General features: G+C 50.9%; 2 protein-coding genes across 3 annotated transcripts in view; one reads left to right on the top strand and one right to left on the bottom strand.

The window, feature by feature from the left end:
• Positions 1-670: 670 nt before the first annotated feature.
• PANX2 (pannexin 2) lies at positions 671-22,159 on the bottom strand. 2 transcript variants are annotated; one of them, XM_074272051.1, is made up of 4 exons: positions 21,876-22,159; positions 8,979-10,424; positions 3,670-3,724; positions 2,538-2,662 (listed from the first exon to the last, which is right to left on the bottom strand). In XM_074272051.1, coding segments are annotated over exons 1-4 (1,728 nt in total). In that variant the 5' UTR covers positions 22,102-22,159; the 3' UTR covers positions 2,538-2,661. The 2 variants fall into 2 exon arrangements, with proteins under 2 accessions (XP_074128151.1, XP_074128152.1); XM_074272050.1 differs by lacking the exon at positions 3,670-3,724 and having other exon boundaries at positions 671-2,662; positions 21,876-22,155.
• The window catches only part of LOC141545084 (transcriptional regulator QRICH1-like), a 43,782-nt gene continuing 41,791 nt past the window's right edge, over positions 21,948-23,938 (top strand). The window contains exon 1 of the mRNA XM_074272044.1: positions 21,948-22,092. The gene's annotated coding sequence lies outside the window, so the exon portion shown is untranslated. The remainder of the gene's footprint in view (positions 22,093-23,938) is intronic.

Below are 23,938 nucleotides of genomic sequence, written 5' to 3' on the forward strand. Positions count from 1 at the left end.
CTTTCCCTCTTGGTTTCCCTCATTATAAGGTTGGATTTGATACTTTCTAAGGTTGCTTCTAGCTTTCAGTCTGTGACCTGTGCCCAGGCGGGCCAGCCACCTGTAAATGTCACACAGCTACTGAGGGGGGACCTGACTCCCTGCGGCCCTCCTGCGTGCCCGGCCATGCCCCAGGCCCTGACTCCCTGTGGGCCCCGGCTGCGCCCCAGGCCCTGACTCCCTGCGGCCCTCCTGCGTGCCCCGGCCTTGCCCCAGGCCCTGACTCCCTGTGGGCCCCGGCTGCGCCCCAGGCCCTGACTCCCTGTGTGCCCCGGCTGCGCCCCAGGCCCTGACTCCCTGCGGCCCTCCTGCGTGCCCCGGCCATGCCAGGCTGTGAGGATGGTCCAGCCAGATCCCGCACCTTGCCTTCTCTTCCTCACAATTGCTTGTTGATTGACACCTTACCCATCCCTCCAGACCCGGTCAGACCCCCCACCTCCAGGAATCTCTCCGTGGTTCCTCCCTTCCTTCTCTCCTTCCTTCTTACCCTCCGCAGCCCCGAAGCTTTAACTGATCCCCCTTCCCGGGCGCCCACCGCCTCAAGTGACGAGAGGAGGGGGAACAGCGCGGGCAAACCTGGAGGGCTTCCCGGCCGGGCTGACCCACCTTGGCCCATCCTGGGTATGTCGGGGCGGGACGGCCGAGGACACGATGTGGACCTGTTGTTAGAATAATATTTATTTATATATTTAGTGCTATTTTTGTTCAACACTGCCGTCCGTCATCGTGTCTGAGGTAATAGATGCGAGAGCCAGGCGAGCCTTCGTTCCCCCTCCAGGGCAGCCCCCTCCCTCCCCAGCCCTGGCCCGTCCCACCCACGAGCGCCCGCAGAGGGGGCCTGGCAGGGGCTCGGGGGGCCGTGGGGCTCGGGACGGGCTGTTATTGCAAGATACGGTTTGTACATTCTCCATACCCTTCCTCCTCCTCCTCCTCCTCCTCCTCCTCCCTCTCGTTCTGGTGAAAACTCGGCTCTGAGTTTCCAAACCCGATTCTCAATGATTACAGCATTCATAACAAAATGAAAACACATGGATGTTGAGTGACAAAGAGAAAGTGCAATTGAAAGGGGGAGGGGACCCCCGGGGGTGTTGGGGGGGCAGCCCCCAAGGGAGACACTGAGCTGGGGGCTCTGGGGGGGCGGGGCGGGGGTGCCGGCCCGGGTGGGACACAGCCTGGGGTGCTGGGGTGGGGGAGGGGGTCAGCCCCAGCAGGACACTGAGCCCGGGGCTCTGGGGGGAGCGGATCTGAGCCTTGTTAGAGGGGGGAACATCACCCTGGATAGACTGAGCCCTGGAGGAGGCCGGGGCTCCACGGTGATGGAGTTGGGAGGAAGACGGACCTTCCTGAGAGGGAGGGATTTGGGGCAGAACACTGCACCATGTGGGGTAGCCCCAGGTGAGGGGAGCTGGTGGGGGGCCAGGGGCTCCGGGAACCTTCGGAACGTTCCCGCCCTTCCACATCCCCCCACCCACTCCCCAAATGGATTTCCTTCTGCCCTTCCGCACCCAGGGAGGAGACATCCATCCTCAGAATAAATACCCCAGCACCCTAGGTTAATGACAAAATAGATTAAAAAAATAAACTCTTCATCTGGCCTCTCCCAGGGCCACGCATTGCTCCTCGCAGGGTGGGGGGGGGGCTTTGGGCCTCGTCCCCCCACCCCGAGGACGGGACCCACCTGAGCACCTACCCTGGCAGTCCTTCCCACCCCCGCCCCCCAAGGGGAGTCGGGCCCCAGAACTGTATTGCATATCTGGTGTTCGGGGGCCGCGGGGAAGGCCCCTCTCGGCTCGACCACGAGTCTGTGGTTTGCAGGAAGCACGGGTGGCGGGTGGCTGGGCCGGGCCAGAGACTCTGGGGGGGAAGCGCAGGCTGGCCAGGCGGGCTCAGGCAAGGCCCGGGGGGGCTCCGGTGGTATTGGCCACGATGGGAGGGGGATCTTGGCTAAAGTGCATGTTGAGAACCACAGTGGCTGCGGACAGGCCGTCCCTAGTTCCCAGACACCGGAGGTCGGGGCACCAGGGCAGCAGTAGCTAAGCAGGGGGGCTGAGGACGTGGGGGAGACGGGATCCCTAGTTGCCCCTGGGCACTGGCAGTGGGTCTAGTGGGAGACTCGTGCTTGGGCTGGCGCTTCAGGGGCTCTTGGCGAGGGCATGCAGTGGCCGGTTTCCTGTCAGGTTGGGGGTCTAGGGGCAGGTCCTGAAGACGACCCGGGCTGGAGGTGGGGTGGCTATGAGTACTGGGGGGACTGTCGCCTCTCTCTAAAACTCCACAGTACTCACAACTGTCCGGGGCTCCTCAAAGGTGGCAATGAGAATCTGCTTTGGGGGGGGGATGGCGATGAGGTCGGCCATGTCAGGGGAGGCTCGCGGCGGGGCCTCCTCTTCCTGCTCCGCCCGGTGGTCCTCGTACAAGGTATTGATGTGCAGCAGGGGGTGGGTGGAGTTGTGGCTCAAGACAGTGATGGATTCAGGCTTCCCAAGGCCAGGGGTGACACTGGCTGGGGGCCCCGGGACGCCGGGAGTTGTGGTAGGTGGGCAGCTATGGAAGGATCCTGGAGGGGGTGCCATGGCCCGGCACGGTTCCACTGGGTACAGGATTTCTTTTTCTGGGCCTGGGGGATCTGAAAACAGGATCAAAAACACCAAACTGTCTCTTTCTTCTTTCAGACCACGGGTTCCTCCTCCCCAGCCCCCCAGCATGCTGCCAGCTGTACCTCTAGCAGGGGCCGCACCCAGACAGCCATGTTCTCTCGCCCTATTCTCCCGTGACCAAAGGTGCCCCGGAATGAGTCCTCATCATACCAGCCCCTAGTGCCCGGAGCTGGGGGCGGGTGGGAGAAGGCACCACAAACATGGTGAACAAACCTGTGAGAGACACTGAGTCCTCCCAGAAAGTAGTAAGGCTGATATTACACAACCTTTGGTCTGATGCTCCTGGGTCCCTTCCAGCTTTTCTAGAGAACTCCTGAATGACGGGGTCTCTGATGGAGCTTATGCATGACCCAGGACCCCAGAGATAGGTTCCTGCGGGGCTGAGGCTCAAGACAGCTACACACTCATGTACGGGCATCTTGCCTTTGAGTCAGCTGGTCCAAAGGAAGGGAGCCTCGGGTTCCATGCTCCTGCAGCGGGTCTGGCAAAGGCTTCCCCAGCCTGGATTCATTTACGTGGCAGAAGAGAATATCTGAGCTGGTCCTTGGTTACGGGGTGATGAGAGGAGCCCTATTCTACCTGGCTGGGCCGGCCGCTGAGCAGCAGGATGGTACCCAGGCTGCCTCCTTCCTCCAGCCGGGCACTCTCGGAGAGTGAGGCTCGGGCTCTCCCTCAGACCGAGGGCCGGACTCTGCGTCAGAGCCGTAACTGGCAATGTGGGTGGCCAAAGCAAGCTTGGGAGGAGGGGAGGTGGCGTTCTTGCTCAGTCTTTGTGACCCCTCGGACCACTGGCCCTGCTGTCCTCCACTGTCTCCCAAAGTGTGTCCAGGCTCGTGTTCATCTCATCCTCTGCCATCCCCTTCTCCTTTTGCCTTCCATCACCCAAACATCTTTTCCAAGGAGCCCTTCGAATGCAGGTGGCGCAGGGGAAGCCATGCTGAGAGACGTGGGCTGGAATTCCACTGCAGATACTTACTAGGAGTCTAACTCTGGGCAAGTCCTTTCCCGGTTCTGAGCCACAGTACCATCATCTATATAATGGGGATAATAAGAGCCAGAGAACTTACCTAACAGTTATTGTAATCTGTAAGGGCTTTGTAAGCCTTAAAAAGCCATGAAAACATCGCGACTGTTATGCTTGAAGAGGACCCCATTTCTGGGCCTTCTCTTTAAGCTAAACATCCCCAGTGTTTTCAAGCAATCTTCATTGGTTGATCTCCAGCCTTCTCCCCATCTCGCTTGCCCTAATCTAATCTACGGCAGAGCTGTCCACATCTTAGCCGGAGTCTCCGTATGGCCCCCCAAAACTCCCTACTGGGCCTGAACCAGATTAAAATGTTATTGAAAAACTAACAAAATACAGTCCAACATAAATAATGCGAATTTGTAGTTTTCTAAGTCAATCTGCACCTGTTTCCAAAGCATTCTTTATGGAGTCCTGAGTTCTAGGGACACAATATTCCCGATGTGGTCAGATCAGGATGTGCCTTTGTTATTCTTGAATACATCCTTTGGGCATCCAAAGATCACACTATGTAAGGGAGACTAAGGGACACTATATCACACTGCTGTTCCACTAGACCTCCGAGAATTTTTTCACAAGAAATGTGTTACATTCTACAAAAGTAAATTAAAAATTTATTTAAATTGAAAAAAATTATTTTAAATTGAAAATTATCTCTGCATGTATTTGGAAAAATAAAATACTTAAAAAAAGAAGTGGTGAGTAGCTATAGTTCACCAATCCCGTAATGTGTTAGTGAGATATTGAGCATGTATGGTAAACTTTATACCCTTCTCCCTGTTAAATTTCATTTTATTGAGGCAGCTAGACGGCCCAATGGATAGAGCACCAGCCCTCCAAATCTGACCTCAGACACTTAACACTTTCCAGCTGTGTGATCCTGGGCAAGTCACTTAACCCCAATTGCCTCAGCAAATATACATTTATTATTATTATTAGATTTTGTCTCTCATTTTAGCATATCAAAAAAATTAAACCATGACTCTAAATCATATCTCTTCCCTCCAGATTTCACATTGTATGTTTATGATCTATGTCTATATTGGTAATCATTTTAGATTGGACAGGACAAGTACAGAGCCCCCTGCGAGACTCCACTAGAGGCTTCCATCCAATATAATTCATTCATGACTCCTTTTTGGGTTCAGGCATCCAATGAGTTCTGAATCTATCTACCTGGATTACCATTTAGCTCGGCATTTCTCCATCTTGTCCAAGAAGGGCATGAATCTTGGCCAGTGCTTTGCTGAAATCTAGTTAAAGTTGATCAATTGACTGGTCCATTAACCCCGCCAGAATAGGAATTGAGGTCTGCACTGGATGAAGCAAGACTGGCTCTCAGTGAATTGGCTTAATATCTGAAGAAACCATCTTTTCCCCCTTTATGAAAATTAGGACAGCATTTGCCCTTCTCCAGGGCTTTTCCATTCTCTATATTTTCTCACAAATCACCAAGAGCTGTTTAGCAATTATATTTCTCTCTTATTATAACCCCTAGTATGTAACTTCTCTGGGCTTGGTAATGACTTCTCTGAGGGCACCTTGTTTCTCCTCTTTATCTTAAATTTTAATTGATTGTTGATCAGTTTTGCTTTTTTGTTCGCTGTCAGAAAATCTTTTTTTTTTTTGATAGAGAATATAGAATTAAAGAATTAGATTGTTCTTCCTTTCCTCCAGTGCCTCCTTTGATCATTGCCCAATCCACCTTGAGCAATGCTCCTATCCTTTCTTCGATCTTCTTTCCATCCCTCACACTGGAAAATCCTCTTTGTTGTCGTAGCTTTCTCCTCTGGTCTTTGCTCTTCTGGTTGTTAGCCCTCTGCTGCTGCCTTTGATATCTGTCTTCATTTATGCCCTTCTTCCACTTTTTGTACACTGTCTTTTTCAAATGCAAGTTGGCCAATGTGTTTCCTAAATTCATATTAGTAAGTTGAGGGAACTTCTCCCTTTATTCCTAATTGGGTTCCTCTGTGTTTGTGTTGTTAGGATGTCATTCTTTAGAAGAATATCACATTCATCTCAGGTCAACTTCCTTGGAGGATTTTAGGCCACGAGTTTCTGGCTATCTTTCCTATAAAGTCTTTAAAATCCACTTTCTGAAAATTTCAGATGCAGCTTTCTTCTCCCTACTCATCTAGTCCAAACTTAAAAATGGAGGACTCTCTTCCAAGGTTCCCATCATTCTATTTCAGCTAGTTCATCTTTACCGCTCAGAATTAACTCCAGAGTAGCTGTTCCCCTTGGTCATATCCTCTTCCAAGAATCCAGTCGAAGCTCAATTGAGAAGTTAGTAGCGTGACTTTGGCAGAGTGAGCACGGGAGAACCAGAGGTCTCAGAGAGTTGGGGTCTCTTTGGCTGGCTTCTGGATCACTTTCTAGAACTTATCTTTTGTTGTGGATCACTTCTGATCTCTTCCCTTTGACAAAACTTCTCTCCGATGCTCCTCCATCTCCATCACTCTTCATGATTCTCTTTACATGAATATATTCTTCTCATGAGTCCTCCTCCTTTTCTCCTTTCTTTGGTTCCTCTTCTTCTGAAATCTGAATATCTTTCCATGATTCCCATATTTCTGCCATGATTGATCTCCCATATCGCAGAGCTTCTTTGGAGGCTGACTTTGCCTCCTTTTTCAGCTCCCTTGCTGTTTATTTTTCCACACTGATTTCTGGACTTCTTGAGGCCATGGAACTTAGTGGTGGCTCTCTTCCTGGACACATCCCCCTGGAGTTACTGTTCTCTCCAGTAATAGCTGCTTTTAGTCTCCATGGTCTCCAGCTTGGCAGATCTATATGGGTCGGTTTCCCCCCTTCCATTTTCAGTTTAAAACCCTTTGGATTCAATCTGCAAGTTTCTAAAGAAATTAATTTTAATGTTCCCCATGAGATTTACTTTATTCCTGCCAAAGAGCCTATCAGTCCAATATGTTCCATAAATCTAAATTTTACACTCTGACAGTGGATCACTCTTTCATTAAGCTTCCACCTGCAACCAGGAGCAGTAAAGGAAATCTTACTTTCCCCCTTAAGATCTTGGAGTTTCTCTCCTAGGATTTTATCTTCCTCAGCAATGCTTTCTAGGTGCTTTCTAAGAATATTATCTGTCGCCACATAACTCGCCAAGAGTGCCTGATGGTCACCAGGCTTGGAAAACATTAGGAAGGGGTCATTCAGAGTACAGGCTCTAGGATGGAGCATGTCTCTTGACTGTTCCATTCCCAAAGACTCACTAGCGATCACCATCAAGCACCACCAGTTGTGTCTGTCCAGTCCTGAATGATAGCTTCCTGGTGGCACTTGTGTACTCACAGTATTACTTCTTGGCAATCACATCTTCCTCTTCTGGGCTCCAGCTTCATCCTCTTCAGGATGATATTCATGTTTATTACATTGCTCTAAAAGTGTCCCATGATCCTCCTCTTTCCTTTTTATGTTGCTATCTTCCTCCCTCCTATTCGGATAAGAATTCCTCAAGAATCTGCAGAACTTAGTATCCACAGAGGCCAGCCTCCTTTTTCTTTTTTCCTGTGGAACTCTTCTTCCTCTGGAACTTTTATTTTAAGAAACACCTCATTCTCTTTAATAAACTGGAAAGTAAAAGTGCATTCCTCCATTCCCTTCATCTCCTTCCTTAAGAGGAAGATACATTCATGTTAACCACCACTAACAGAAGCACAAACTCACCAGAAACCATCCTTGTTGGCAGTCAAGGTCTCAGTTCTCCCATAGGCTTGCACACAGTAGGTGCTTAAGAGATAGTTATTGTCTAGTTTAATAATGAGGCTATTTCAGGGAACCATCTGGTACTTGGTCCACCCTGTCTCCTGCTACCGACTCAGAAATATTTGCTGGGTTATTTATCATGTACCACAAGAGCTCTGATGGCCATAATAACTGCCTAAGAAAGGAAGGTCTCTGATGTTTTAATTCTATAGAAGTGAGATTCCTAACACCTCTCTCTCTCTCTCTCTCTCTCTCTCTCTCTCTCTCTCTCTCTCTCTCTCTCTCTCTCTCTCTCTCTCTCTCTCTCTCTCTCTTTTGTTTTGCCCTAGGTCAAATATTAGACACACTCTCTCCCTACAGCTTTCTCCTATTATTTTTAGGTTAAAGCAGCCTCCTTGTCCCTCCCTGACATGGTAACTGATGATGCTCTGAATGAATTTTGAACTCCCAAGTAAGTGAATGAGGATTTTTGGATTCTCTGTTTATTTGGCTGATAGAGGATGGGTCCACTTCAAAAGAAAAAGGATTGTGCTATCTTATTTGCCAAGTATCCTCAAAGAATATGCTATCTCCCTTCAATAAGCTTTCCACCTAGAGTTACTCCTTCCTTTAAACGTTTAAAAATGGGGCAGCTATGTCATTGGGGGGGAGGGAGTGGAGGGAGGGGGGATAATTTGGAAAAATGAATACAAGGGATAATATAAAAAAATTACTCATGCATATATACTGTGGGAAAAAAATTCTAAATAAAAAAAAAATACAAAAAATGGGGCAGCTAGGTGGTGCAATCTGGCCTCGGATGTTTAACACTTCCCAGCTGTGTGACCCGGGACAAGTCATTTCACCCCAATTGCCTCAGCAAAAATAAAAACAAAGTGTAAAAAAAAGAGTGGAACTCTTTCTCCCACATCTCCTGTCTGGGGCCCCGCCTTCTCAATGTACAGGCTACTGAAAGCAACTGCCCACCCCCCAAGGCCCCTGGGGTGGTGGCGGTGAGCACTCATCACTGTGGCACAGTCAGAGATGCTCAGAAGGGCCCTGGTCTCCGGAATACCCCACTCCGTGAAGCTTTTACCACCTTGTTCCTTCCCAGGTGTTTTTAGCTGCTGTCCATGGTTCTGCCTAGGGCAGACCACTTTCACTTGCCAGTGGGTGGAAATTAAAGCTAAAGTAAATAAAAAATCACCCTAATGCTAGCTTCAAGGCAGAAATCTGATTTAAGCACGGAAGTTTTGGGCCCTTTTTAAGGCTCAGCCGGAGTGGGAGAGTGGTTCCCCGCCTCTGCTCCGGAGTAAGGCCCACAGCCTTTTTTCTGGCCCCATTCTTTACTTCTAGGTTCAAGGCTGAGTTCTGAAGGCCGGGGCCTCTGTAAGTCTAGGGGAGGAGATTATTCTATAATTTTTTTTATTTTTTTTTAAGATTATGGACTAATGGGTGGGGTATGAACTGCTGCTTTCGGTTCTCCTTGGCTCCCCGCTCCCGACCCGTCGGTCCTCGAGGCGACCTCGGTGCGGCCCACCCCTTCCCCCCCTTCCTACCTTTGGCAGGCGCCAGGCGGCTCCCTCTGCAGTCCTCCCCCTGGGTGAGGAAGGCACCCTCTTGGCTCTTGGAGGCGGGCAGGGCGGCAATGGGCGGCAGCTCGGGCTTGGGCTTCTTGCCGCTGAGGATGTAGGGATGGACGTCCAGGGAGAAGTGTCTGGCGTGTTTCTTCTCGCCGCTGGCGGACGGGGGCGCGGAGGAGGGCCCGGGGTCCCCGGCCCCGGCCCCTTTGTGGTGGGCGGCCCGGGCGTCCAGCAGCGGCGCGATGAGCGTGTCGGTGGCCGTCTTCCTCCTCACGGGTTTGGGTTTGTCCGCCTTGTGGTTCTCCACCTTCATGATGGCCAGCTGCTCCTTGAAGGGCTGGGGCAGGGGGTTGCTGGTGGGGATCCACTTCATCTTTTTGCGGGGGCGCTTGACGACGGGCGGCTCCCCGGAGTCGCCGTCGGCGGGGTTGGCGCTGGGGTCCACCGTCTGAATGCCCGAGTCTCGGACCGTGGGCGTGGCGTCGTGGTTGGACTGGGCCAGGGCGGCCAGCAGCTGCCGCACCACGTTGTCGTACATGAGGTCGCTCTCGTTGGTGATGAAGTCGAGCCGGTTGAGCGACTTGATGTGGTCCCGGTTCTCGTTGCAGAACATGGCCAGGATGTTGATGTCGCAGAACTGCGAGCGGCGCCACTGGCGGCGGGTGCGGATGCCCACCTTGTGCAGCTTGTCGAAGATGAAGTTGCTCTTGCGGAAGATGAAGAGGTGGATGAGGTTGACGAGGATAATGAGGTTCATGAAGCACAGGAGGACGATGTCCACGCCCGCGATGATCCTCTGCAGCTGCACCGAGGGCAGCTTGCAGCTGACGCGCACCGAGCCCCGCGGCCCGTCCGGAGGCTCGCCCAGCGCGCACGTGAACTCGTTCTGCTTCTGCGTGGCGTAGTAGGTGCACAGGTAGCTGATGGGGACGACGCTCAGGAGGAGGATGAGCACGTGGCGGGCGAGGTAGAGCTTGGCCAGAAAGTTGCTGCGGCCCCGGCGCTCCAGGTACTTCTCGAACAGGTTCTGCTCGGGGCTCTTCTCCTTCTCGGCGTTCTCGATGATCTCCCGCTTCTCCCGCTCCGTGATGCCGGGGCCCTTGGACTGGATCTGCTTCTCGATCTTGGGGGCCCGGCCCTCCGCCGCGCGATGGTAGCAATTGTCAATCTCCTGGAGAAGGAAGTTGAGCTCGGAGGTGAGGCGGGTGGAGGCCAGGAACTCCCAGCCCAGGGCGGGGACGTACATGATGCCGGCAAAGGCCAGCAGGGCATAGGGCAGGAACTTGTGCTCGAAGAGGGAGGGCCAGTGGCTGGAGTCCACCCCGGGCAGGGCGTCCCTAAGCTCTGTCCAACAGTAGCCACGCGCATAGAGGGCCTGGTCACGGGTGAAGTTGTGAGGGGTATAGCAGTAGATGGGTTCCTCTGGAGGGCAGAGAGGAGAGACACGGCTCAGGGTCATGGCAGGGATGGGGAGGGCTCCACAGTGCTCATCCCTCCTGGCAAAGGGAGGACACGCCTTGGGGGGGCGGCGCTGAAAAAAACAGCCCCCCGCTTGCTGGTCCCAACGGGGCCCATCCTTTCCCTGGATCCCCTTCCCACCTGCCCCTGGGCTTTAGGGAACTCGCAGGGCAGACCTTGGCCGGCAAGGCTGTCCTCCCATCCTTCCCCTGCTTCTTCCAGAAGGTACCTGATTTCTACTCCAAAAGACCCAGGATCATCTCCTGAAATAATCTATCAGAAATTCCTCATATTCGGGAAGTTTCCAACATGAGGACGTAAAGTTGGCAGGTACCTCTGAGATCAAGTCATCTAATCTGACACATTTATGAAAATAGGTATATTTACATATTATGGTTTTACAGATGAAGGCCTGCCTACACCCCCGGGTCACATGGACAGCGGGAGAGGAACAGAGCACTGAAAGGGGAGTCAGGAGACTTCAGAGCCCAGCTCTGATACCTATGCCGGCGACCTCCAGTCTGTCACTCAGAGCCTGTCTGCACAGCTGTAAAATGGAGGGAGCACAGCTGGCTTCTAAGGTCTCTTCCAGTTCTCCATGTAGGAACCTTTGATCCTAACTAGCCTACCTAACCAGGTCTCGGTTCTCTTCCGGTTCTAGGATCCTAACAAGCCTGACCAGGTTAATCTGAACCCACCTACAATTTTTTAAAATAATTTTTCCCCATGGCCATGGACTCCAAAGCCAGTGCCCCTTCTTTGACATTGGGTCTGTGCTAAAGACACATGCTACTTTCCCAAATACCGTATCTCACAGAGTTCTGTGTGAGAGATGGTGGAAGATGGGCTGAAGAAACGGAGAAGGGGAAATGTCCTGATTTTCAAAAGGGGAGTGGGTAGACTCTATGAATGATAAACTGAGGGAGCCTGATTTTGATGGGGGCAAAATTCTAGAGCACAACATTTTTTTTCTCCCCCCTGAGGCTGGGGTTAAGTGACTTGCTCAAGGTCACACAGCTAGGAAGTGTTAAGTGTCTGAGACCAAAATCGAACTCGGGTCCTCCTGAATTCAATGCTGGTGCTCTCTCCACTGCGCCACCTAGCTGCCCCTAGAGCACAACGTTAAAAGGATGTTAATTGAATATCTGGAAATGCAAGCAGTGGCCATGAAGTATCAGCATTACTCACTAAGAACAAGTCACACAAGGCCAACCTCTCTTCCTTTTGGGGGGGGGACAGGATTACTGGACTAGTAGATTGAGGACACAGTTAATTGAGATTTCAGCAGTCTTTGACTTGACACAATCTTTCATGTTTCATGGACAAAGTGAAAAAAAAAAACCCCTAGGATAAATGAAACGTAATAAGGAGCATTTGTTACTGATCGATCAGCTAGGCTTTATGTCAGTTCACGAGGAGGTCTTCAGCAGGATGCCCCAACGATCTGGATTTAGATTTGTGCTAGTTCCGGTGGAAGCGTGTCATCTACCTCCAGAGAGAGAGATGTAGAGACTGACTGTGGTTAGAAATATGGTATGCTCAACTTTTTTGTTTGTGGTTTTTCCCTTTTGGTCTGACTTTTCTTGCACAACATGACAAATATGGAAATCTATTGGAAGGATTGCACGTGTTTAATTTATATTGGCTTGCTTACTGTCTTGGGGAAGGTGAAGGTGAGAGATGGGAGAGGGATTTGGAGTCTGGGATCTTGCAGGAATCAATGTTGAAAAGCATTTTTACATGTATATGGAAGGATAAAATACTATTGAGGAAAAAAATAGATCTGTGCTATTATTGATTTATTTTTTGGTCAATGACTTGTATAAAGGGATAGAAGTTTATATATAATATATGTGTCAGAGGCACAGCTAACATACTAGATAGCAGTCAGAATAAAAAAAAAAGTCTTCATAGGTTAGAACATTGGGCTCAAAAGTAAATAAATAAATAAATAATGATGGGGCAGCTAGATGGTTAGAGGACTGGCCCAAGAATCAGCAGGACCTGAGTTCAAATTCAGATTCAGACACTTAACACTAGCTGTATGATCTTAGACGAGTCACTTAACCCCAATTGCCTTACAAAAAAAAGAATAAGGACAAATACAAAATCCTACTATTGTTTTCAAAGACATCAGCTTCATAGACACAACATGGGGAAAGGATAGTTTGTTCAGCAGTCCAGTTGAAAAAAAGATTGAAGGCATTTAGGGAGCTGTCAGCTGCATACAAGTCATTACTACGACATGGCAGTGGGAGAGCTGGTATGAGCTTGGGAACCCTGCAGAGTATCAGCCCCAACCAGACCCTGTCTGTTGTTCTATGTGTGCAGTCTGGGGCACCGCTTCTGAGGAAAAACACCAAGATACTATAGATATCCCAATGCCCCAAAAGGCTGGACTGAAGGAACTCAGAGGAAAAAAATACACAGGGAGGACATGATCAGTTTTGAAAGGATGTCAGGGAAAAGAGGCTCTGGTTGGCTTTGGGGAGCAGGACTCCGAAGAATGGTGGAAATTGCTAAGAAATAAATCTAATCTGGATGGAAAGAAGGACTTTCCTACAGGAAGGAGAGCTGTCCCAGAGTGGTGGGCTGCCTTGGAGGATGGCTCAAAAGATGTGTTCCACAGAAGTTGGATGATCATTTCTGAGGGTAGCATGGGATGCTTTTACTGGTTGGCAGGGCCTGGACCAGAACACCTCTTACAACCCTTTTGGGTTTAAGCTTCTATGTATCTACCATTATCAAGGGAAGTTGAGGAAACTGAAGCTCAGGGAATTACAGTGATTCATCCAAGCCAATGAGAGAGCCTAGATTGAAATCCCAGATGTCTCTCCTGGTCCAGGTGGGGAAGGGGAGAAAAGATTCTGTGAACCAAACAGGGGATGGTTCTTTAAACACTGGGGAGTGTGAATGGACTGATCTCCAGCCACCCAACTCTCAAAATTGCTCTGTTTTGTCTAGCTAGAAGCAGAATGTGAAGACCAGAGCAGAGATGAGACTTAGAACCAAGTGGAATCTAACTGCCTACCTAACGCTGGAACATCTCTTCCTCCTCTGCTTCTAGCAAATTCCCTTGGGACTGGCTTCATTGGTGACCTTAGCAGCTGAGATTGGAGAGTAAGTCAGCTTGCTGTGGGGTGGGGCTCCTGGGATAATGAGCAGAGCCCCAGACTGGAAGCTGGAGCAGCTGGACTCTGTCTTTAATGTGGGACTCAGCCAAAACTCTCTGGCCTTCAGCTTCTTCTTTTGTTTTTGCTTTTGTTTTAATTTTTGAAAATAGATTTTTATTTTCAAAATATATGCAAAGATAATTTTCAACATTCACCCTTGCAAAATCTTGTGTTTCTCTCTCTCCACCTCCTCCCCTGAACAGCAAGTAGTCCAATATAGGTTAAATATGTGCAATTCTTCTAAACATATTTCCACGATGATCATGCTGCACAAGAAAAACTACATGAAAAAGGGGGTGAAATGAGAAAGAAAAAAAAAGCTAACAACAAAAAGGGTGAAAATACTATTTTGTGATCCACACTCAGTCCCCATGGTCCTTTTTCTGGATGCAGATGACTCTCTCCATTACATCTTTTGGAATTGGCCTGAATCACCTCATTGTTGAAAAGCTTCTTCATTTGTAAATTGTATTAAACCATCTCTAAAGTACCTCGCACCCAAGGGTGTGCTGGAGCCAGTGTGTACTGGTTCCCAAGAATTGATCGTTAAAATTTTAATGTGAGCATTTACGCCTCAGAAATTGGAAAACAGTAAAAATCAGCTCTTAATTTATTGCTTTGCTGACTGTCTAAACTTTAAAAAGTGACAGAAAAATGTTAATAAGGCAGATTAAATTTACAAATGTGTCATGAGCAAATAGTTTTCCTGGAGAGCCAGTTGTTAAACATTTACCACAATTTTTCCTTTTCCAATTCAGAAGCCTCCTCTGACTGTCTCAGGAAGCTAGAAGAGGGAAAGAAAACAAGGGTAGAGACTGAGGGTCATCTCTTCAGCACAGCTCAAGATCTTCCCCATCTAGCACCATCCTAAGTCTGAATGGGGATACGTGGTCCCTTTTCTCAGAAGGAGAATATGAACTTACTCTATCGGTACCAACTTTACTTTGCTCTGGGAATCTGCCTTCCAAAGACAGGCACTTCTCAAGTATCCATCCCAGGTGCATAACAGAAAAATAAAAGCGGATCCCCTAAATTGTCTGCTTGTTTTTGGAATCCAAGTAATGCCTTTGGATCCAGTTACTCTGTTGACCAGTACTTGCTGTGTTGTGGCTCTGTGCTGGGTGTGGCTGTGTGGGAAACAGGGCTGAATGGGGCCCATCCTTTAAGGCTGGACCCACCTGGATGTTTGAATCAAGCCTGGGGTTCTCATAACTAGACTTCCAAGGCAGGTCGGAGGCTTGTAAGCAAGGAAGAAGCAAGTATGGATTGGGATACTCAGAGGGGGAGCTGAGGTACACGCCAACTTCACCCCACTCTGCCTCCTAACCTTGGACCCTTTTGGTCTAGAAACAGAAGATTTTCTTTTATATACAGCTTGTTTTTTTCCAAACACAACATGTTTTTAAGATTTACTTTACTAATCCAACACATTAGATCCCCCATTGCACCATTAGAAAAGAAAAACAAAGTCCCTGTAACAAATATGACAAACAAAACAAATTCTTGTTTTGGCCTTGTCCAATAGATGTATGTTGAAGGATTTCTTTAAGCTAAAAATTCATTGCTGCACTGAGAGCCACAAGACACAAGAAGATCCAGAAGTCCTCTGCCTCTACAGAGGGCTGATGGGAGGGCCCCAATGGCTAATGGGGGCAGCTTGGGTTAGCAGAGGGAGCTCCTGCAGGATGAGGTCATGGAACCACTCTGTATAGATATATCAACAAATGGCATGGGATCTCCACCTCCCTCTCTCAAAGTGGTCAGCCCTGTCTTCAGGGAGCTTCCAGCAAGAGGGAGACATGAGTCACACACAGATGACTCGGAAGAGGATGCCTGGAAATCAGATGAAGAGGCTCTTACTCTAAGGGCTAGATCAAAGAGGGCTGCCTGGAGGAAGGGGGACCATCGAAGGTCCCTAAGCAGGTGACTGATAAGATTAGGGATGTTCCTATCAGACAGATTTTATGGATACTGATGGGGAGAGATTGGAGGCCTCCAACCTATGAGGAAGATAGTCTAGACAAAGAGATGGATAGGGTGTGAATGAGTGGGTTCATGAGTATGAAGGAGAGAACTGAAATGCCATTTAATTCAGAAACATTTATTTATTAAGAGACTGCTATGTACAGGCAGGTAGGATGGAGCAACCAGTCTGGAGTCAGGAAGACTCTAAGCAAGTCATTAACCTTTTGTGCCTCAGTTTCCTCACCTGTAAAATAAGCTGTAGAAGGAAAGAGCAAACCCTTCCATTATCCTTGCCAAGAAAACCCCCAAAGGGGGTCACAAGGAGTCAGACATGAAGCAACTAAACAGCAACACTGTACTAGGTAGCAGGGCACAAAGACAAGTGATAGACAGTCCCCACACTCAAGGCCCATATTCTGTAGGAACAGACATTGTGGAAATAGAATTGAGAAAATTAAATAACTGAATGTTTGCAGGCGCTGAATGGCTGTTGAGCTGAATGTCCTGGGCAGGACCATGCCTCCTCATCCTGTTTCCTTGAATGTGGGATTGGTCTACAAAAGTCTTCTGACAGAGAAGAAAAGATGGGGGGACCTCTTTAATGATTGAGCTCATTTTCTTCCTTGCCCCAAATGGTCACTATCCTACCACCCAAATTTAAAAAATTGTTTAGGGGGGCAGCTAGGAGGCACAGTGGATAGAGAACGGAAATCAGGAGGACCTCTTCCTCAGTCTCCCTCATTCTCCATATCCAATATCCAAATACACTCAAATACACTCCAAATGCAAATTTCCCTGTTTCAGCCCATCACAACGTTTCTCCAATCCATCCCCTCCCCTCCATTCACCTCATGACCATAATCTTCATTCAGGGCCTCCTGGACTATGCAGTGATCTCCTGTTTGGGGACTGTGACTCAAATCTCCCCCCTCTCCAGTTCATTCTCTGTCCTTCAGGCTGCTAAAGTACCTCCAAAGCCCAGATCTGGCCAGATCTCTCCCCTGCCCAATAAGGTTCTTTGACCCTTGGTTCAGTACTGAAAGACCTTCCCAGTCTCTTCTGCCTGCTTCCCAGTCTTACTGCACACTGCTCCCAATGCGCCCTACAATCCAGCCTTGCTGTATCCTCAGACACACCATCTCTCACTTCTTCCCCTTTGCCCAGAGAGCTCGCACCCTCAAGCCTGGCACACCTTCCCTCTTCCACCTGCCCCTCTTTAGAACCTCTGAGATCCCGGGGCTCAGCCCCAGAGCTGCCTCTTGCAGGAAGTCTCTCTTGATCTCAGCAGCCCCTCTCCTCCCCACTGCAACCTCATACTTACTAACAGGACACGTGTTTCCCCTGATACAAGTAGAGGTTCCTCGGGACCTGGGATGTATCCTCATCCCAGAGCCTGACACAGAGCCTGCACATAGCGGATGCTGCAAATGGGTGGTCTCCCTGTGGCCTATTCTCCCTCCTCATGGTTTGGTAGCTGCACTGTCCTGGGATTCTACCCGATCCACAGAATCGTGGCAAAGGAAAGTAGGAAATCAAAGAAAGATGCCACAAAGAGTTGTGGGAGGAGGTGTTGTCAAGCTCAGATGGGAATTCAACTCTACTCCTCTAGGGGCAGGGGAAGCTCAGGCAGGGCCAGTCTTAGGTGCAATGGCAGTCAGGAGAGTGACAAGATAGCAAAAAAGTGATACAGCCAGAAGCTCCCCTTTAAGAAAAGCCCCAAGAGAAGCAGTGGATCTGTTTCTGGATTTTACATTTTAGAAAGGGCATCAGCAACCAGGGCAGGTCCAGAAGAAGGTGGCTTGGACAGGGATGGGGGTGGAAAGGGTCAAGGACTTTCAAACCAAGCCTTCATGCAATCAGCTGAAGAAACTGAGAATATTTGGCCTGGAAAAGAGAAGTCCTGGGGGATGAGGAACGGAGGTGGGGGATGCTCACCGATTTCCCATAATTAAAAGGTGGCCACTTGGGAGAAGAATTAAACAAATTCTGCTGGGAACCAGAGAGCAGAGCTAGAGGCACTGCAGAGAAGGGCCAAAATGCAAATTTAGGTTTGGTGTCAGGAAAGACTGCTTAATAATTAGGGCTGTCCCAAACTGAAACAGACTGCTTTGGGAGGGAGGGAGCTCTCTCCAGACAGCTTTTCAGAATGAGTGCTTTCCTCTTTTATTCTCTGGACTCCCTGAGACTCCCCTGTCCTTTTCTGTGTCCTCCTGATCCCCTTGAGATCTCCCTTAGACCCCAGCTCCTAGAGATGTCCCAAAAGGGAATGGGTCACCTCTCACTGAAGCTCAAGCAGAGGTCAGGCAACCACTTGTAGAGTCCATCCTAGAAAGGATGGATCAAGTGACTGCTAAGGTCTCTTCTAGCTCCATGATTGATGAACGATTTGGGACAAATCACTTTCCTCTTGATATAGCAATTTCTTCATCTGCAAAATGGGGCTGCTGATGATAGCTCCTTGCCTCCCTAAACTGTCAGGAGGCTTAGAAGGGCATACATGCTTGAGGGCAGCTGAGAGGAGAGAGAGGAAAGGAAACTAGGAGAGTGTTCATAATTGGGGGATCAGAAAATGCTTCATGAAGCGATCTGGCAGAAATTAGACCTAGGGCAACATCTGATATCACATGCTAAGACAAGGTCCAAATGGATAAATGATCCAGGGTGACATCATAATCAAATTAGAGGAGCAAGGAAAAAAAATTAACAGATGTACGGATTAGCAAAGTAGAGAAGATACAACAAGATAAAATAGACAATTTTGATTATATGAAATTAAAAAGATTTTGCATAAAATCATTTCAGTTGAAACTAATCTAATACCATACAAAAAACCTTTGCAGCAGGTTTCTCTGATAAGATCTTATTTTCAAGATGTAGAATTGATGTATAAGACCAAAAGCTAGTTGATCAGAGGATATGAAGAAGTAGGTTTTCAGAGGAAGAAATCCAAACAAGAACTAACCATATAAAAATGCTCCAAATATTACTAATAATTAGAGAAATGAAAATTAAAGTAACTCCGGAATTCTACTTTATATGCATCCGATTGGCAAAGATGACAAAAAAGAAAATGACAAAAGTTGGAGGGGTGACAGAAAAACAGGCACTCTAATGCATTATTGATGGATTTGCAAATTAATTGGTCCAATTACTTGGATCTCTTACTCTCTAAATCACTAAATTGGGCTTATCCTTTGATCCAGTAATATCATCACTACTCTGCCTCACAGAATTCACCGAAGAAGGAAAAGGACTTGTATGCACAAAATATTTATAGCAGCTAACAACAACTGTTTTTTAATGGAAAACAGCTCGGAAAGACTTTGAGACAACATCAGTGCAATGACAAGTCACTGTTCAAGAGTCCCAAAGCTGAAGCATGCTACCAACCTCTAATAGAGAGGGAGACATACAGAAGGAAATGGGTTTTTGGACAATTCAGGATCTGTTTGGTTTGACTATGCTCATCAGAAGGTTTATTTTTTAAATGGGGAATGAGGGGAAGGTGGGAGAGAGACCAAAAATAAGATATGTTAAAGGAAAAAGGAAAATATTTCGTAAACTAGATAACACCTGGGTATCACTGAAGAAAGATGTGAATCTCGAAAGACTGAAAAGAGAAAAGAATGTACTTTTAGCATAGGGCGCAGCTTGTGCAAATGTGCCATGAAAGGAAATGGAGCAATGAGTTTGGAGAAAGACAACTGCAAGGTCCTTGATCAGGGAGGGCAGGAAGGGGAGTGATGTGACATTAAGTAAGATCAGGATCAGATCACTAGGCTAAGGATTTTGCATTTTAACCTATGATCAGTTGGAACTATGGTGATATGCTCAAAAAGAAATAAGGATAGATTTGAGTTGGGGAAGGAGGAAGGGAGAGAATTTGGAACGCAAAATTTTAGAAACGATTGTTTAAAATTGTTTTTATGTGTAAATGGGGAAAAGAAAATAGTAAATAAAATTTAAAAAGAAATAGATGAGGGGCAGCTAGGTGGCGCAGTGGATTGAACACCAGCCTTGAATTCAGGAGGACCCGAGTTCAAATCTGTTCTCAAGACTTAACACTTCCTAGCTGTGTGACCCTGGGCAAGTCACTTAACCCTAGCCTCCAAAAAAAAAAAAAAAAAAAAAAAATAGATGAATTTATTGGAAGAGCAGGATTAAGCTGGGATTCGTTCTGTTTTGGGCATGCTGCTGTTTTATCAAAAAATTACTAAGGTTATTCTGAGTTCTCTAGGACAAAATGCAAACTTCTCTTTTGGACAATCTTCCGAGGTAGATCATTCCCCTTCACACACTATTCTATGTCCCGGCCAAATGAACCCATTTCCTGTTCCCCTAAACATCATATTTCATTTGCGGCTTTTGAGTCTTTGCATAGGTTGTGTACCATGCCAGGGATGCTCTCCCTGGCCTCTTAGAATTCCTAACTTCTTTCTCAATGCAGCTCCAGGACTACCTCTGACTGGAGGCCTGCCTGGGTCCTCCCAACTAAAAGAGCACCACTGCCCCCAAAGGGAATCCCTCCATCTTCTTAGCTCTTTTATATTCTGAGTGTGTGTGTGTGTGTGTGTGTGTGTGTGTGTGTGTATTTATAGTATATATTTCAGCAGTTGGCTACACACACACACACACACACACACACACACACACACACACACACCCCAGCAGTTGGTCCCGGAGTAGACCTGAACCTCAAATCTCAGCCACACCATTTTGGCAGCTGGGAGCTGTATGGCTATTTGAAAAATAAAGCTAACTGACACATTAAAATAATTATGAAGATGACAAAAATAATAACGGGCTCAAATCCAAATTAAGGTTTCCAAAAAAGCTCCTTGCACATTATCTCATCACTACTGCTCCTGCTCCCGGAAACATTCAAGCATCTATTTTAGAATGGGAGATCTTTAGAAGGACCCCGGGGGCCTCCCAGTTCAGTCTCCTGCTCGGCTCAGGGATGCTCTCCACAGCATCCTTGTCAGGGGTCATCCAGCTGAGGCTTGGCCATTTGGAGGGAGGGACTTCGCTCCCAGAGAAGGGAGCCTGCTCCGCTGCTGGACAGCGGTTATCCTTAGACAGTCCTCCTTCCATCCAGCTCATTCAGCTGCTTGGAACCTTTCCCTTCTGTCCCTGCTCCTGCCTTCTAGAGCTAAGTACATATAACAAGGTGAATTTCCCTTCTTTCCAATAGGCCGCTATTATGCCATTTACCGACCCCCATTCCCTTCTCCCCACCCCCCCCTTTCCAGCTACACATCCCTATCTCATTTCTTCAACCACAGAAAATCGTCCCTAGAGCTACAGTTCTGACAAGTGCCCTAAGGCTAGATACCGCGTCGGGCTCCCTCCCTCACCCCAGACCAATCTCTTCTCAGTCTGGGGCCCCAGGAAGTTGGGCCCCACCCACTGGATCTCCTCCGGACTTAGCCTCCCATTGGTGAAATGCCAGCCTGCCAGCGCCAGTCCCCTTCTCCTCGGAAGGTCTGCATTTATTTAAAACGGGGTGATTCTCTCCCAGCCGGGTATTTTTGCACACCGGCGTGGGTACCGACATGGTGCTTGTCTGGGATCCCCCATCACATGTAGGTGTTTCTGGTCGTCTCCCCTCCTTCCGCAAGGAGGCTGGGGAGATGCCTGCCGGCAGCGTCCGCCCAGCCTTAGCCCTCCCCGGGGTCCCCTCTGGGTGGGTGGCTGTGACCGGGATCAGGGCTTTTCCTTACGGGAAGAGCTGACCGTGATTTTAAGCGGTCACATGGGCCCGGAGGAAGGCCCCACTTCGCCCAGGGCCCAGGGAAGGAGGGCCCACTTCTGCGGCGGCGGCTGCCAGGCAACAGTTTCCTGGTGATGGGGCTGGGGATGCTCCCCGGCACCCAGGGCTTCCCGAGGCTCCCGCGGGAAGGGCGCCTGGCTCTGTGTCCCCGTTCTGTGGGGAGGCCCCAGGTCCGGAGCCCGGCCGCACGCCGCTTTCCGGTCCGGGGCCCCCTCGGAGCTGTCCAGCGCCAGGCTTCCCGGCTGCCTCCGGCGCCCGGCCGGTGCGGGCTGGGAGGGTCTGCCGCCTCCCGGGCCCCTCACTCTCTCTCTGTCACACGCACGTCCGGCCCCCACGGAGCCTGGCCGTCCCTCCCCAGCCCTGGTGCTCGTCCGGTCTCTCTTCCCCCCTCACTCCATCTTGGGCAAGGCGCGGGGAAGGCGAAGCCGGGGAGGAGATCTAGAAGCCCCGGGAGGGAGAGAGCGGGCGGCCCCGGAGGGAGGGAGGGGCCGGGCCGGGGCTTACCCGCGAAGTTCTTGGTGAAGACGAGCGTGACGAGCAGGATGGGCACGAGCACGGTGCCGATGGTGACCACGCGGTCGAAGGGCAGCTCGAGCTTGAGCTGCAGCAGCAGCGCGGCCAGCGCGCCCGCCTTGTCGTCCTGGGCTCCGGGCAGGATGAGCTCCCGCAGCTTCTCGCCCGCCAGCAGCGCCGTCGCCATGTCCGCGGGCTGCTCCAGCAGGTGGTGCATGGGGGGGCGCGGGGCCCGGCCGGAGGCCCGGGAGGGGGAGGCCTGGGGGGCGGCGGGGAGCCCGGCGGGCCCCCGGCCCCGCGGCGGGGGCGGCGGCGGGGCTGCCCCCGGCCCGGCCGGGTGCTGAGGCTGCCGCGGCCTCCCCGGCGGCGGCGTTCAAGTCCAAGGCTGGGCGGCCGGCCGGCCTGGGGGGCGGAGGCGGGGGCGCCCGGCCCGGCCCGGCGTCCTGCCTCGCCTCGCCTCCCGCTCGGGCGCTCCCTCACTGTCTGCGCCGGCCCGGGCCGGGCCGCCGCGGGACCCCGCGCCCCCCGGAGGCCACTGCGGACACCCCCTCCCCCCGGCCCCGGGCGGCCCGGAGCGCGGGAGCGGGGAGGGGGCGCGGGGCCTGTTTACCTCCGGCAACTTGGCGGCGCGCGCGGCTTCTCCCCGCGGCCCCCTCCCCTCCTGTGGGTCCCCCTCCCCCGTCCCCCCCCCACACCGCCCCCCGCGGCAGCTGCGGCGGCTCCGATGACTTAGCAAAAAAAAAAAAAAATTACATGAAAGGGCCCAGCAAAGCTCCCAGCTCGCCCCTCCCCTTCCTTCCCGCCGGCACTCCCTGCGGGGCTCCCGCGCCCGCCCGCTAGCGCGTCTCCCACCCGGCTGCTCCCCGCTCTGCGTCTCAGTCTCCGCGGGTCTGGCTCTCTAGTGTCTGGCCCTATCGGGCTGCCGGGCTGCGCAAGCGGCGGCGGCGGGGAGGAGGAGGAGGAGGAGGAGGAGGGAGGGGAAGAGGGGGAGGACAGAGGCACTGGCATTCACGGGGGGAGCCGGGGAGGACTTAGGGGAGGCGCCCCCGCTCGCCCTCACATCTGGCCATGGGGTCTGGCCGCAGCTGCAACACGTGGCCGACGCCCTGCCCGCGCGTCCCCGCATCCCTCCTATCCCCCGCCCGGCAGCAGCCGGGGTTCCGGCCCCCCCCCACTCGGAACCCCGCATACGGGACTCTCTGCTCTCCTGCCCTACCGGCTGTCCCCAGCACCCCGTGCGGCCCTCTCCGATGTTTCTGCCGATCCCCCGCCTCCCAATATGGCTCTCGGTTCTGGTCTCTCAGGGGCACCCCGCCCGCAGCCCCTGGCGCAGCCTTTCCCCTCCAGCCCTCTTCTGCCTCGTTCTTTGGGGGGCCCCGTAGGTGGCAGCATCTGGCAGGGAAACCCCCGCAGAAATAATTGGGTCGGAAGGAGGGAAAACAGGCAGGGGAGGTGGACCTGGCTCCAGAGAGTACGAATCAACTTGGAGTAGCTTTCCGCCTGCCAAATCAGCGGACACTAGAAAGCCGGTCCCCATCATCATCACTCCCTCCACCTTCATCCGCGCCAGGCCCGGCGAAAGGAGCTCTGCCTTTGGGGACTCCCGCTGAGCCAGGAGGAGCAAAGGAAGTCTGGGGGCTAGCTGGGCTCTGCCCCCTTAGATCATCTCTGAGCTGGATCGGTGAGAGGAGAGCTTAGGGAATGAAATCGGCCCGTCGCCTTCTCTTTACAGTGAGCATGACTGTGTTTGTACTACTTAGGAGGTGTTGTGTGGAGAGGCCTCCGGAAGCCCTGGATAGGCTATAATCCCAGGAGCTTTGGTCTTGCCTCCTTTTCGGCACTTTCCCCATTGTCACCTGTCACTGAAGGCAAAGGGATCATGGTTATGATTATGATTATTTTTGTGGGTGTACCCTGTGAGGCTGGATCCAGTTATTCGAATCTCGGAGATTTGGGAATCCGAATCCGTATGATTGTATCATACGCCCCCCACAGTCATCCTTCAACGATTCCCTTGTGGCATGGTGGCAGCCCTGGTCTGTCCAAGTCTCTGC

This window comes from Sminthopsis crassicaudata, chromosome 5, assembly GCF_048593235.1.
Source record: "Sminthopsis crassicaudata isolate SCR6 chromosome 5, ASM4859323v1, whole genome shotgun sequence".
NCBI classification, from domain to species: Eukaryota; Metazoa; Chordata; class Mammalia; order Dasyuromorphia; family Dasyuridae; genus Sminthopsis; species Sminthopsis crassicaudata.

Coding starts and splice junctions, on each gene's coding strand:
- PANX2 (XM_074272050.1), bottom strand. CDS start 22,101: ATGCACCACCTGCTGGAGCAGCCCGCGGACATGGCGACGGCGCTGCTG. Junction 10,425..21,875: donor CTTCACCAAGAACTTCGCGG/GTAAGCCCCGGC, acceptor TCTGCCCTCCAG/AGGAACCCATCTACTGCTAT. Junction 2,663..8,978: donor CCGCCTGGCGCCTGCCAAAG/GTAGGAAGGGGG, acceptor TCCTGTTTTCAG/ATCCCCCAGGCCCAGAAAAA.